Source organism: Phoenix dactylifera, chromosome 14 (genome assembly GCF_009389715.1).
Source record: "Phoenix dactylifera cultivar Barhee BC4 chromosome 14, palm_55x_up_171113_PBpolish2nd_filt_p, whole genome shotgun sequence".
Lineage (NCBI taxonomy): Eukaryota > Viridiplantae > Streptophyta > Magnoliopsida > Arecales > Arecaceae > Phoenix > Phoenix dactylifera.
In genome coordinates, this window is record NC_052405.1 from 3,223,920 (window position 1) to 3,235,055 (window position 11,136).

General features: G+C 41.0%; 2 protein-coding genes across 3 annotated transcripts; both read left to right on the forward strand.

The window, feature by feature from the left end:
* Window positions 1–706: 706 nt before the first annotated feature.
* LOC103719848 (RING-H2 finger protein ATL38-like) lies at window positions 707–9,580 on the forward strand. 2 transcript variants are annotated; one of them, XM_039133339.1, is made up of 3 exons: window positions 707–1,244; window positions 1,902–1,999; window positions 2,322–2,346. In XM_039133339.1, exons 1-3 carry the CDS (start codon window positions 1,086–1,088, stop codon window positions 2,329–2,331), a joined length of 267 nt encoding a protein of 88 aa, XP_038989267.1. In that variant the 5' UTR covers window positions 707–1,085; the 3' UTR covers window positions 2,332–2,346. The 2 variants fall into 2 exon arrangements, with proteins under 2 accessions (XP_038989267.1, XP_008807499.1); XM_008809277.4 differs by lacking the exon at window positions 2,322–2,346 and adding an exon at window positions 8,232–9,580 and having other exon boundaries at window positions 710–1,244.
* Window positions 9,581–10,453: 873 nt separating this feature from the next.
* On the forward strand, window positions 10,454–11,136 carry LOC120113119 (stress-response A/B barrel domain-containing protein At5g22580-like). The gene is made up of 2 exons (XM_039133927.1): window positions 10,454–10,572; window positions 10,938–11,136. Exons 1-2 carry the CDS (start codon window positions 10,454–10,456, stop codon window positions 11,134–11,136), a joined length of 318 nt encoding a protein of 105 aa, XP_038989855.1.

Consider the following 11,136-nt stretch of genomic DNA (forward strand, 5'->3'; position numbering starts at 1 on the left):
AAGAATGATCATTGCCTAACAATTTGTCAAATTACATGCCCTCAAACTTTAATGCCAATTCTTAAGTATACTTTTGAAAACAACTTTTAGCGCATTTTATTTTTAATAACAAATTTTTAGGAGCTATTTGGATATCCAAAGATCTTATCAAACAATAAGATCTTCTTGACAAGCTTTTTTAGTATATTAATATGTCGAAGAGGAAGATTTATTAGATGGTAGAGTGAAATCACTCTTGCCTCCTTTATCACATAGATTCGGAGAAATTTTTCTCGAGGTTAAGATATTCCATATCCATAAACAGATCCAAAAAGACGCCAAATGATGTTTGTCTAGTAAGGTTAGCCAAATAGCCTCGGGAGAGCTGATGCATATCTAAGGGTGCATCATCTACCTACTGAGGCAAGAAGAGAGACGTCAACTAGATAAAATATGGATTGAGTTGGATATACGATAGATTAAAAGCAATGTATCCAAATCATATATATTTATTAGACGTGTCCAATATCCAGATCCTTCTAGTCCCAACCGACTCCCCCACTTGCGACCGGTTCATTCCAGTCACCGGCTAGCTCCGAACGGTTCGAATCACCCAAACCTTGCTTTCATTGATTAGTAGATAAAATAGCGACGCCTTCAATTAAGAAATCACTAATTAAATTAATCATCATCTCCTTAGAGGCCCCTCGAGTCATTAGCGGCAAAAGCGGATTGGTAAGGAGTTGGAGGCGGGCCCTTACCATTTCCTTCTCTAATTGTCTCTCCATCTCTGTCCCTCTCTCCTCTTCCCTTTCTCTTTCTCGGATTCTTAGCTTTTGGTTCCATGACGGCGGGAGAGCGAGAGCTTCTCGGCTTCTCGTCTGGATACTCTTCTCCTCTTCCCTGTGTGATCGCTTCCGATAGCCTGGGACTTGTTTCCTTTCCGACAAGAGATTGAGGGAGAGATGACGGGAGACTGTGGAGAGGGAATTGGAGGGATTTGAGGCGGAGATTTTGGCTCTCTTTTTCCTGTTAATTTGTAATTCGAAGATTTCTTTCTTTTTCTTTGGGGCAGCAAGAAGAGAAGGGCGTGGGGGGGTGGTGTCATGATGTCGACGGGGCTTAATCTGGTGATGACGGTGATCGGATTCGCGGTGAGCACCATGTTCATAGTGTTCGTGTGCACCAGGCTCATCTGCGCGAGAATCCAGCTGAGGGCCTCCAGGAGGGCATTCCCCACCGCTTCCAGATCCGATCTCAGCGTCGTGAGCTCTCTCCGCCTCCTGCTTCCCTTTTTTCTTTTTTGTCTGGTTGTTTTGTCTGCTGAGGGAGTAGTAGTTAGTTTTGGTTCGGTTGCTGTTGAGCGTTGTGATGGTTGGCTATGATCATCAAATGCCCCTTTCTTTCCGTCGAGAAAGAAAGGTGAATCTTTTCCGTACAAATCTACAGTTTGAATGCGATTTTTGTACTTATTTTCGTAATTCTAACTGTAAGCACGTTACTTAGATTCTGCTGGTGCTAATTAAGAGCTAGAAGTATCCTTCTTTAATGATTTCTTTCAATCAGATACCCAAATTTTTGTTATTGATTCTGATGACTGAGCTCCTATTGTCAAAGATGGAATATTTTTCCTAGTTTTTTGAGTTTAAAGTGGAATCGCTCCTGAAAAAAAATAAAATGAAGCGACTATTTCTTTCCTGGCTTTAGATTCAACTGTTATTTAGCAAACTTCCGTGTCCTGCTCCACTTTTCCCTTTTTATCCCGCGTATGGGGATAAGTTTGGAGCCGCGACATGCTGAAATTCTGTGTATTGCCGTGAAGAAGTTTGCTTTCTTAATACTCATGTGCTTCTAGATTTTGATCTTTGTGCATTGTGCACTTATTGATCCTTTTTTTTCTGCTGAATTGTCTCCTGAAACAGCTGGAACGTGGGATCCATGGATTGGAGCCAGTAATAGTAGCAAGCTTTCCAACAAAGAAGTTTGGTGATCAGTACTTTTCATCTGGACAGGATATTCAGTAAGTTTCTCAAGTGCTCTATGTCCAGTTATGCAGTTGTTCTTGTATGCCATTCTTTCTCCTTTGTGTCATTGGCTAAAAGTGAGAACCGACCTGCTGGCTCTGTATGACTGACAGAGATTGCCGATTGTGTTTTTCCTTTTAAGTGTCTTCTTCACATGAATGCCTGTTTATACCTTTTATAAATAAGTATTAAATTTATATTTCCCCTTTGTCTTTGTCCTTGACCAAATAGTTACCTGGAAAATGATATGCTCAAAACTATATTTAGCGATTCTTGTTCATTCAGCCCTAGAAGTATTCAGCTTTTGGATCCACTCAGGATTAACTAACGCTCAATCTAGTCTGCCGACGATGTGTCTGGTCCCATCAGGTTGATTGCTCCAAGAGAGTCTGTGCCCCGAGGAACAAAGATCAGTCTGGTTCGCATTCTGCAGACAGTCATAAAATTTATTTAAAGGTCTGGGCTCCTGTTAAAAAAGTACTCCACCTCTCATTTTTGCATCGATGATTTTGACAATATGAAAATCACCCGCTGCGAGCCATGGTCATTGTATGCTAAGGCGGAGATTAATTAATTATTACTGCAGCAGGCGCCTATCTGTAGATAGATTAGATCCATAAATATAAAGTCAAGTTTTTCAAAGTCCCCTTATCAAAACAGCAGCAAGTCAGCACTTGGTCGAATTCGAAAATTTTTGTAATATCCCCAAAACTAGGATCCTATAGGAGCAAGATTATCCCTTTAGGAGAGCTAGTATAGTTGGCCATAAGGTCACACCCCTTCTTCATTCTATGAGTGTTGCGGGTTTTGCCCGCAACAGCACGGTCCCAACCGGGTCCGGAACAGAGAAAGCGATTGCGTCCCTCCCGAGGTATTGTCCGCTCTGGGAGCCGTTAACCATGCTTTTGGCGCTAGGCACACCCTCACGATTTTGTCCCACAAAAGGTCCCTCGAGAGAAAAGGTTTTGGCCTCCTCATTATAAGGCACAGACCTTTCCGCTATTCGGCCGGTATGGGACTAATTTCGAGAACCACACCCACAGCACAGCCCTCCTAGTGGGAAGGTCTTGTGCGCACACAGCCCCCCAGTCCCAGGGAGAATTCTGCTCATGGGCGGGCCCCTACCTGGCGCGCCATCTGTTGCAGGTTTTTGCCCGCAACAGCACAGTCCCAACCGGGTCCGGAACAAAGAAAACGACTGCATCCCTCTCGAGGTATTGTCCGTTCTGGGGGCCGTTAACCACGCCTTTGGCGCTAGGCACACCCTCACGGTTTTGTCCCACAAAAGGGCCCTCAAGAGGAAAGGTTTTGGCCTCCTCATTATAAGGCACAGACCTTTCCGCTATTCGCCCGGTATGGGACTAAATTCGAGAACCACACCCACAACAATGAGTTATCTAGAACTTCGGGTTTCACAAACTTTATTTTCCACCAGTCCCACAATAGAGGTTTGTTCTTCTTGATAAGTTCCCTCTAACATTCTAGATGAGGACATTCATTAGGAGTTTTAGGTTTAATTTTGTGGGGAATTCCCTCCACTATTGGAGGCACTTTTCCTTGCTCTTGTTTGGATATGGGCCTTAGCTTTTTCTTTGAGCTGCATTCACTTTCCTCATCTTTCGTAGATTGAATAGACTTCCCAACTTGCTGAATCCATTCAGGGTTATCCACAGCCAGGACACCTAGTTGATCTCTCTCTAAGGATTTAGGAGTTTGATATGGACTTAATCTTTTCCAGTCCCTCTTCAGCTGGTTGTACTCTTGAGATACTTATTTCTAACTCTATCATGTCTTTTTTTGCATCGATCCATCTTAAGAGATTGTCGTGTAGTTGTAAGTTAACACTTCTTTCACTACCAGCAATATTTGTTAATCATATGGCACCCAATACGTGCATCCTTTTGTGCTATCAGCCTTCAATTCTATTTGATGCATTCATATGTATGTCCATCTTTTGGTATAGAGAAACAAGGTGCCGATCTTATCTTTTCAAAAAAGCTTGTTATGTTGGATTCTCACCATAGCACATACACCCACAAACATGCATGCACGCCTTTGTTCAAATATTCTTTCCAAATTTTAATTCTATATCTGCCCTTTTCTACTATTATCAGCCAACTATCTATTATCTCCAATAAACATAAACAAAAAGGTCTGCACTTGAATATCAGGATATTCACTGGTTATGTATAGATGCTGTGTGAGAAAATAAAGGCTTAAATTTTCTGCCTGCCCTTCTGGTGCACTGTCATAACATGAGTTAAATAAGCTTGTAGTGTGATGCAAATTGTTGCTGCAGTGTGATTATCCTTCCTAGTAGAACTGTTTCTCTCCCAGATACTTCCTTTTACCTGTTCATGTAATTAAAGTGTGATATTAATTGCCTTGATATTTTATTTTAAAAAAAAAGGATATGCCGTGCTTCAAAGGTGATGAAATAAAATAAACCATATGGTTGACAATCTTATAAGCTGGAAAGTTATGGTTAACATATTTTCTAGGGGTTGACAATCATATTTTCTAAGGGCACATTTGAGACGAGCTGTGGCTGACATGTGAACCAGAATTCTCATGGTCGGCCAATTGCATGGTCACTACTCATCTTTTGAAGTAAGAGCTTCTTGTTGTCATATTTGGCTGTTGCGAGATGATGCTTAATTATGGATTTAAGTTATCAAGTTGAAATCCAAATTCATAATCAGATTTTAATGGGAGATGCAATCAACTCGTTGTTGAAGAAAAAATAGCATGGTTAGACTGACTATATTATAGGAGTAGATTCGAATCTAGCTTTCAAAATTTGACGGAAAAAATGCCAACATTTCAACACTTTATGCCATAAAATCTTCCATTTCATTTTCACTTTTTATGTTATATTGACCCAGTCATGCACCTGGTCTTTGCATGTTTCTCTCGTTGGAGCTCAGAAGCAGGTCAAGGCTGACTTCATGGATGGGAGAAAACAATATAAAGCAGGTAGCAAGGTTTTTGCTCATGCAGCTTAAATAAAACCGGTTACTATGGATGATTAATGTGCAAAAGAAATCCTAGCTGATGTTGAAAGTTTGAACTGGTAGTTATTTTGTGGAATTTGAGAAGGTTAGTCAATACAGAAAAAAATTCATTGGTGGTTGAGTTTTGCAGCTGTGATTTAGATTTGAGAATTAATGGTGCAAGGGATACTTTTGCAAGTGCTAGTGAGTCCTTGCTAACATGGACCGATCAAAGCAGTTTCCGTAGTGAGCTATACAAGCAAGGGTTGATTTGGTAAAGTTCAAACGGTCTAGTTTCAGCTGCAAATAATAGCTATGGAGGTTAGAAAGTGTCGACCTTGATGTCTCTTGTCGTAACGATCCTACGGGGAGCTTGTTTCTAAGGCAACATGATTGCCCTTCACTTGGTGGATGAAGGGGGACTTCATTGCGACATATTTGTTCAAAGTCATGAAAGAACTAAGGGAAGTCATATGATAGAAATATACTTTTGAGACCATAAATGATCTTAATGCAATGGTTCCTTAACTTGGCCTTGTTGAAAAGTTCCTATGTGATTTGTATGACTTCAAATAAGATATAATTCTTCTTTCAAGTATTGGATGGAGTGTTACCCTAAAGGGATAGGGCTTTTTTGAGATTTATTTCAGTTTATGTGCTTATTTTTCTAGAAAATGGAAATTACAACAGGTTAAATTATACAATATGGCTTGAAGTGAGACTTTGAGGATATCTTTTGGTGGAAGAATAGCTAGTGAAAGGATCAAGTAACTCTAAGTATTACAAAGGGCATAATATAAAAATACCTGGAGTGAGTTTAGCATCACTAGAGTTAGTAACATGTAGTTGCTTGAAGATATGGACCTGATGATTACATTGAGATAGAAAGAAAGTTACAAAATGTGAAAGGATCTTCCTAGTGGCAAAGAATAGTCCAAGCTACTGGTTAAGGAAGTATCATTTTTTACCCTTTTCGTCTTGATTGATAAAAGAGGAAGATGTTATATAATTTTTTGACTTTAGAACTTCTACAGATATGAAAGGATAGAGAGAGAGAGAGAGAGAGAGAGTTTCTCTATGCAGCCAAGGAAGAACCTGAATTGCTTAAGTGGATTAATGTGGAGGTACATGAAACAAAGTTTGAACAATGCAACATGCGACTTTAGGAGTATATACACGCATAATATGTGCATTGATATTATTGATAAAATCCTGGTGGCATGCTTGCTGCTGTAGCCCATTCTTGATAGCAGTGACAACATCTTAAAATATTATTTTTATTTCCTCACACTTAAGCTTTCTAAATGGTGTTATAGGGCACTCAGACCTTTCTTTATTATGTCAGAGGTTGTTCGTGTGAAATTGACCAATTCCTTATTCATATCCATTGCTGTATTGAATTGTCAAATTCTGAACTCTACATGTTTTCCGGGATATGTCATGGTGGTTGGATATCGGTTCACCCATGGCTTGATCTTTCTTGTAACCATGTAATCTTTTTGTTATTATTGTCTTTGCTTCCATGCCATACTTATTGAGCATATCATGTCTCTGGCTGCTGTTAGGCCTCTTTTGGTTGCAGTTCTTTTCTTCGAGCTTTTCATTTCTGTTGAGAGATTGAAAAACATTTCTCTTTTTAATACGTCCAAGTCCTGTTACGTAGTATTCTGCTATGGTTACCTTTACAATTGAGAATTTTTTGCATTTACTTAGTCATAGTGTAAACTTATATGGTACCATGTCATTTGGTATATAGAGTGAAACAAAATTACCAATGCAACATCGGTTTCTCGCATCTACTGGCTTTTATAGGTTGATGTCGGCTTGTTCCAGCATCATTTTTGTAAATCTCAGCCTTTATTGGCCAATATTGCAGTAATAAACTACAATACGGATCAACATCAGTAGGTACCTGATCAAGCTGAATTGTGATGGTATATTATATATTTTTCCCCTGAACACATTTAAATTGCTCATATTATATATGTTCCCCTCGAACACATTTAAATTCCTCTTTCTTGAACCTTCAACAAATATGAGCCCTTGTGTATATCTTGCCATCAAGTTCTTCGATATACTTCTTTTTAGTCTCCTTGATTATACTGCATGTTCCCTTGAATTTTTATATATGCACTATACTTACCATGTGCCTAGTTTCTTTCTTCTTTCCATCTTTTCTCTGTTCTGTGGAAAGTGGGGGGTTCCAAGAGGGAATAGGGGATGAGTGATGTTGCTATTTAAATTATTGAAATTAAAACCAAATTTGGGGTTGCATGGAACCTTATGTGTAAATAAAGACTTGTCTTGCATCATCTTATTCAGTAATGATTATTGATGAGGCTAAACCCTACTAATATTGAATACTCATAATCTTAATTTTATTTGTGCCCTTTCAAACATGCATATCCTGCCAGCCTATGCTTTAGATGATGGATTATGAGGGGCGCCGATGCATCTGCATGCTTTAAATGGCAGATTTAAGAGCTTTATGATTATGGCAGTAACGTAAGTGGGTAAAAATATTCCCTATCAGCCGGTAAGATGATCCAAGAAGTAGGTAGACTGTTGTGGCACAGCACTGCAGCATATTGTGGATCTCTACTCTGATAGACAATTTCATTGAATGGTTATTGCCGGGGGGAGAAGCATTGGTAAGCTTTTACATCTGATGGAAGAATGATTTTGAGAATATTGGAGCTTGGTGACTTTTTGGCTTGGGCAATTTAGCTAGATTGGAATGATAATCGCCTAGGTCCTTTGGCTATATAAATACCTTGAAGATGAATACTGCTGTAATAGCTGATCTTTATCTTCGTATACTATATATCAAAAGATAAGTGACCTTTAAAATGAATTTGTTAAACATGATTGAATAAAAGGGTATCCCGAAAAATCTACCCCCGCCACTCTCCCCAATGAGAAGCAGATCAGGTAGATTTGTTGGCGACAAGTACTGATTATCCTTGTTACACATGATTCCTTCACAATTGCCTTTGTGAACTTTGGGTTAAGAATGTACATGAAATGTTGGCTTTTACCTGTGGATTCATATAGCCGATAGTTATTCTCATTTTCACAGGATATGCTGTTCTTGCTACCATTTGCACTTTTTTTTGTTTCAATTTGTTATTTTTCGTTCCCCTGGCTCAAAGCTATTTGCATGTTCATCTATCTGTTCATGAATGGAATGGGCATATCCAGTCAGTGTATCTAATGTATGAAGTATTCTCTGTAGGTGCACAGTATGTCTTGCAGAATACCAAGAAAAAGATGTATTGCGCATTCTTCCATACTGTGGACACACGTTCCACATTACATGCATAGACATATGGTTAAAACAACATTCGACGTGCCCTGTGTGTAGAATTTCATTGCGAGATTCTCCGGATAGGAAACGTGCAATGCAGCCTGTCTACAGTGCAGCCAGTAGGTCCTATCATCCAGAAACTGTTGAGTCGGATCCGTGTCACAACCGACTTGCAGGCCATGGTTGTTCTGCTTGGACGTCGGAGAACCAGAGAATGGACTCCACTCGGACAGATCACTTCAGTTCCGAGCCATCGGGAACCTTGGGTACGCTTTCAACGTTGTCGGAGGTCGACCGCTCCATTAAAAATGCTCGCCGCCATGAAACAGAGGGAAAGCACATCGAAAGTCCATCATATTCTTAGCAATTCAGAAGTACAGAAATACAATTCAAGGTGTTTGAGATTGCTCTCCATGACAATCTAAGTTGCAAACGAGGTCTTTTTAGAAACTAACATCAGATTACACCAAACTATTCGCCTAGAGCTGATTGTTCCTCTTCTTTGGGGCTTGATGTACATATGCCGATGATTCTCAAGTGGTGGAATCAGCCAGTTTCTGGGCCCCAATCCTTTTTCGTGCAGCTATAGAAGGAGAAACCAGAGTTTGATTTTTCTGATGGTGCCCTGTTTTGATGTTGCAGCATTTCTTTCGGTACATTATTTGAACGTCTTCCTTTTCCAGCGACAGGAACTGGTAGATTCTCTTCGTCTTTGAAATATGACTGCAAAGTTCCTGGATCTCAATTCCTTCAATATTCCACCGACTGGAAGGCCGAGGCTGCAACTTTCTCGTGTTACTGTATGAATCCATGGAGCACGACATCTGCTGTTCATCATCATTTCCTAGTAATTCCTTCTAAGCCTTCGGCATCTTTTGTCGTAAAACGCTGGTACCGGTCAGCAAGCTAAACATGCAATTGGCCGAGTCGCTCCGATGCCGCAGCCTTTCATCCGCCTTCTGACACCGCACGTGGATGGAATCATGTAAAAGCCGGTGGCTCTTCATCCGAGTATGCTTTATGTCTGTCGAGGAAGCACGTGCTTTAGATCTTCATCTGGTACATCAACATCAGCTATGCGGGCTTTCCTGGGGAATTGATGCGAACTGGGAAGCAACTAGCAAGCAATACGCTAATCTTTTGAAAGGCTGGTGTAATTTATGTATACTTGCATCAGCCATCTAGATCGAAGAGCCTAATGTGTACTTGGAGAGAATCATATTGTTGTGGAAGTAAGAGGTTTCGAACTTAATCCTATATCGGTTAGGAAGCGGAAAGGTTTGTGTCTTAGATGGGGGAGGAAACTTGTTTCCTTGCGAGACGTTTTTTATAAGGCAAGGGCGCCACAGGATCTCCAGAGCAGATAATATCTCGCAAGGGACGCAACTGTTTTTCTACCTACCGTCAGTTGAGACTGAGATATGAGGTCGGGGGATACCTTCGACCTCATCAATGATGCTTTCGTTGAGAGCTCATAATCCCGGCACAGACTTTTCCGTTGGAGGGCTGATGTTGTGGGAATAAAGGATCTCGAACTTAGTTCCACATCGGCTAGGTAGCGAAAATGTCTGTACCTTGAATGGAGGGAAAAATTCTTTTCTTGCGAGGCGCTTTTTATAGGGCAAAACTATCTCAGGACGCCATAGGAACTCTAAAGCGGATAATGGAAGCAACCGTTTTTCTGCCTACAACCGGTTGGGACTGAGATGTGAGGTTAGGGGATACCTTCGACCTCATCATGTCTGGGCTTGATTACGGGCATGAAACTTGGAGCCCCCTGAGATAAGCATGTCTGGTGGGAGCAGATCAAGCGCTGAGCGACAACCTGCAGTGGCCGGAGGAAAAGGTTGGTCATGTGAGGATCGTACCCTCTAAAAGAGGATAAAAGGACCCTGCCGATCTAGCCAGCTCATCGAACAACACTTGGGTCCCGTCATCGAACGAAACCTTGATCGGCTCGCGGTGGTGGGACCCATGCAGTTGTGCGCTGTGGGGTACATGGAATATTTCGGACGATATTGCCGCAGAAAGGTGCGATGCTTCATTGTGGTTCTTCTGACTACGGTCAGAGTATGAACTCTTAAATTTGGACAGCCTTTGCTCCGACGATCTATTGCTCCCACTTCGCCTGCTGCTCTAGCGATCAACCCATGGGAGACTTCAAGCATTTGGTTCTAGCGAAGTTCAAGGATGGCGTCATAGTGGAGAAGCTAATGGAAGGGATGCGAAGTCTTGTTGCTGAAATGGACACTGTCCGGTCATTTGAATGGTACTTACTTCTAATCCTTGCTCTTTTCTTCCATGGTGTTTCCTCAGATATTATTATAAAGTGTATCATTTAAAGTATGCATCTTTCCAATGTTTTTCCCTGGGAATGCTTGGGTAAGGGTTTAACACGATCTAAAATGATTCTTCATTGAAGCCTGGAAGTGATGCCCTTCACCCTTACAACTAGCATGCATGATATACTTAAAATTTTTCATCTTAACTAACAAAAGGAGTGTTTTTGTGCTAGCATGAATCACGTTGTGGTGATGATTTAAATCCTTTTCGATTCTCAAGTTATCAAGCCTATGACGAGTCCTTGGTGTCTTGATAACCATGCTAGCTATTCTTGTTTTCCTTCTCATGCAGGGGACAGAATGTGCTGAGCGATAACACACTAACACAAGGCTTCACTCATATGTTCTTGTTGACATTCAGAAGCTCGGATGACCTAGCCACCTACACGAACCATCCCAGCCACCTCGAGTACGCAGAAAAATTCACTGCAGCCATTGATAAGGTCTTGTTATTTGATTTTCCTCCCGTCCTCGTCAAGCCTTCAGCTTGA

Bases quoted from the DNA above. Each gene is read 5' to 3' on its own strand.
- LOC103719848 (XM_008809277.4), top strand. From the start codon at position 1,086: ATGATGTCGACGGGGCTTAATCTGGTGATGACGGTGATCGGATTCGCG. The intron at 1,245-1,901 runs GTGAGCTCTCTC...CTCCTGAAACAG, and splicing joins CCAGATCCGATCTCAGCGTC to CTGGAACGTGGGATCCATGG. The intron at 2,000-8,231 runs GTAAGTTTCTCA...TATTCTCTGTAG, and splicing joins TCATCTGGACAGGATATTCA to GTGCACAGTATGTCTTGCAG.
- LOC120113119 (XM_039133927.1), top strand. From the start codon at position 10,454: ATGGGAGACTTCAAGCATTTGGTTCTAGCGAAGTTCAAGGATGGCGTC. The intron at 10,573-10,937 runs GTACTTACTTCT...CTTCTCATGCAG, and splicing joins ACTGTCCGGTCATTTGAATG to GGGACAGAATGTGCTGAGCG.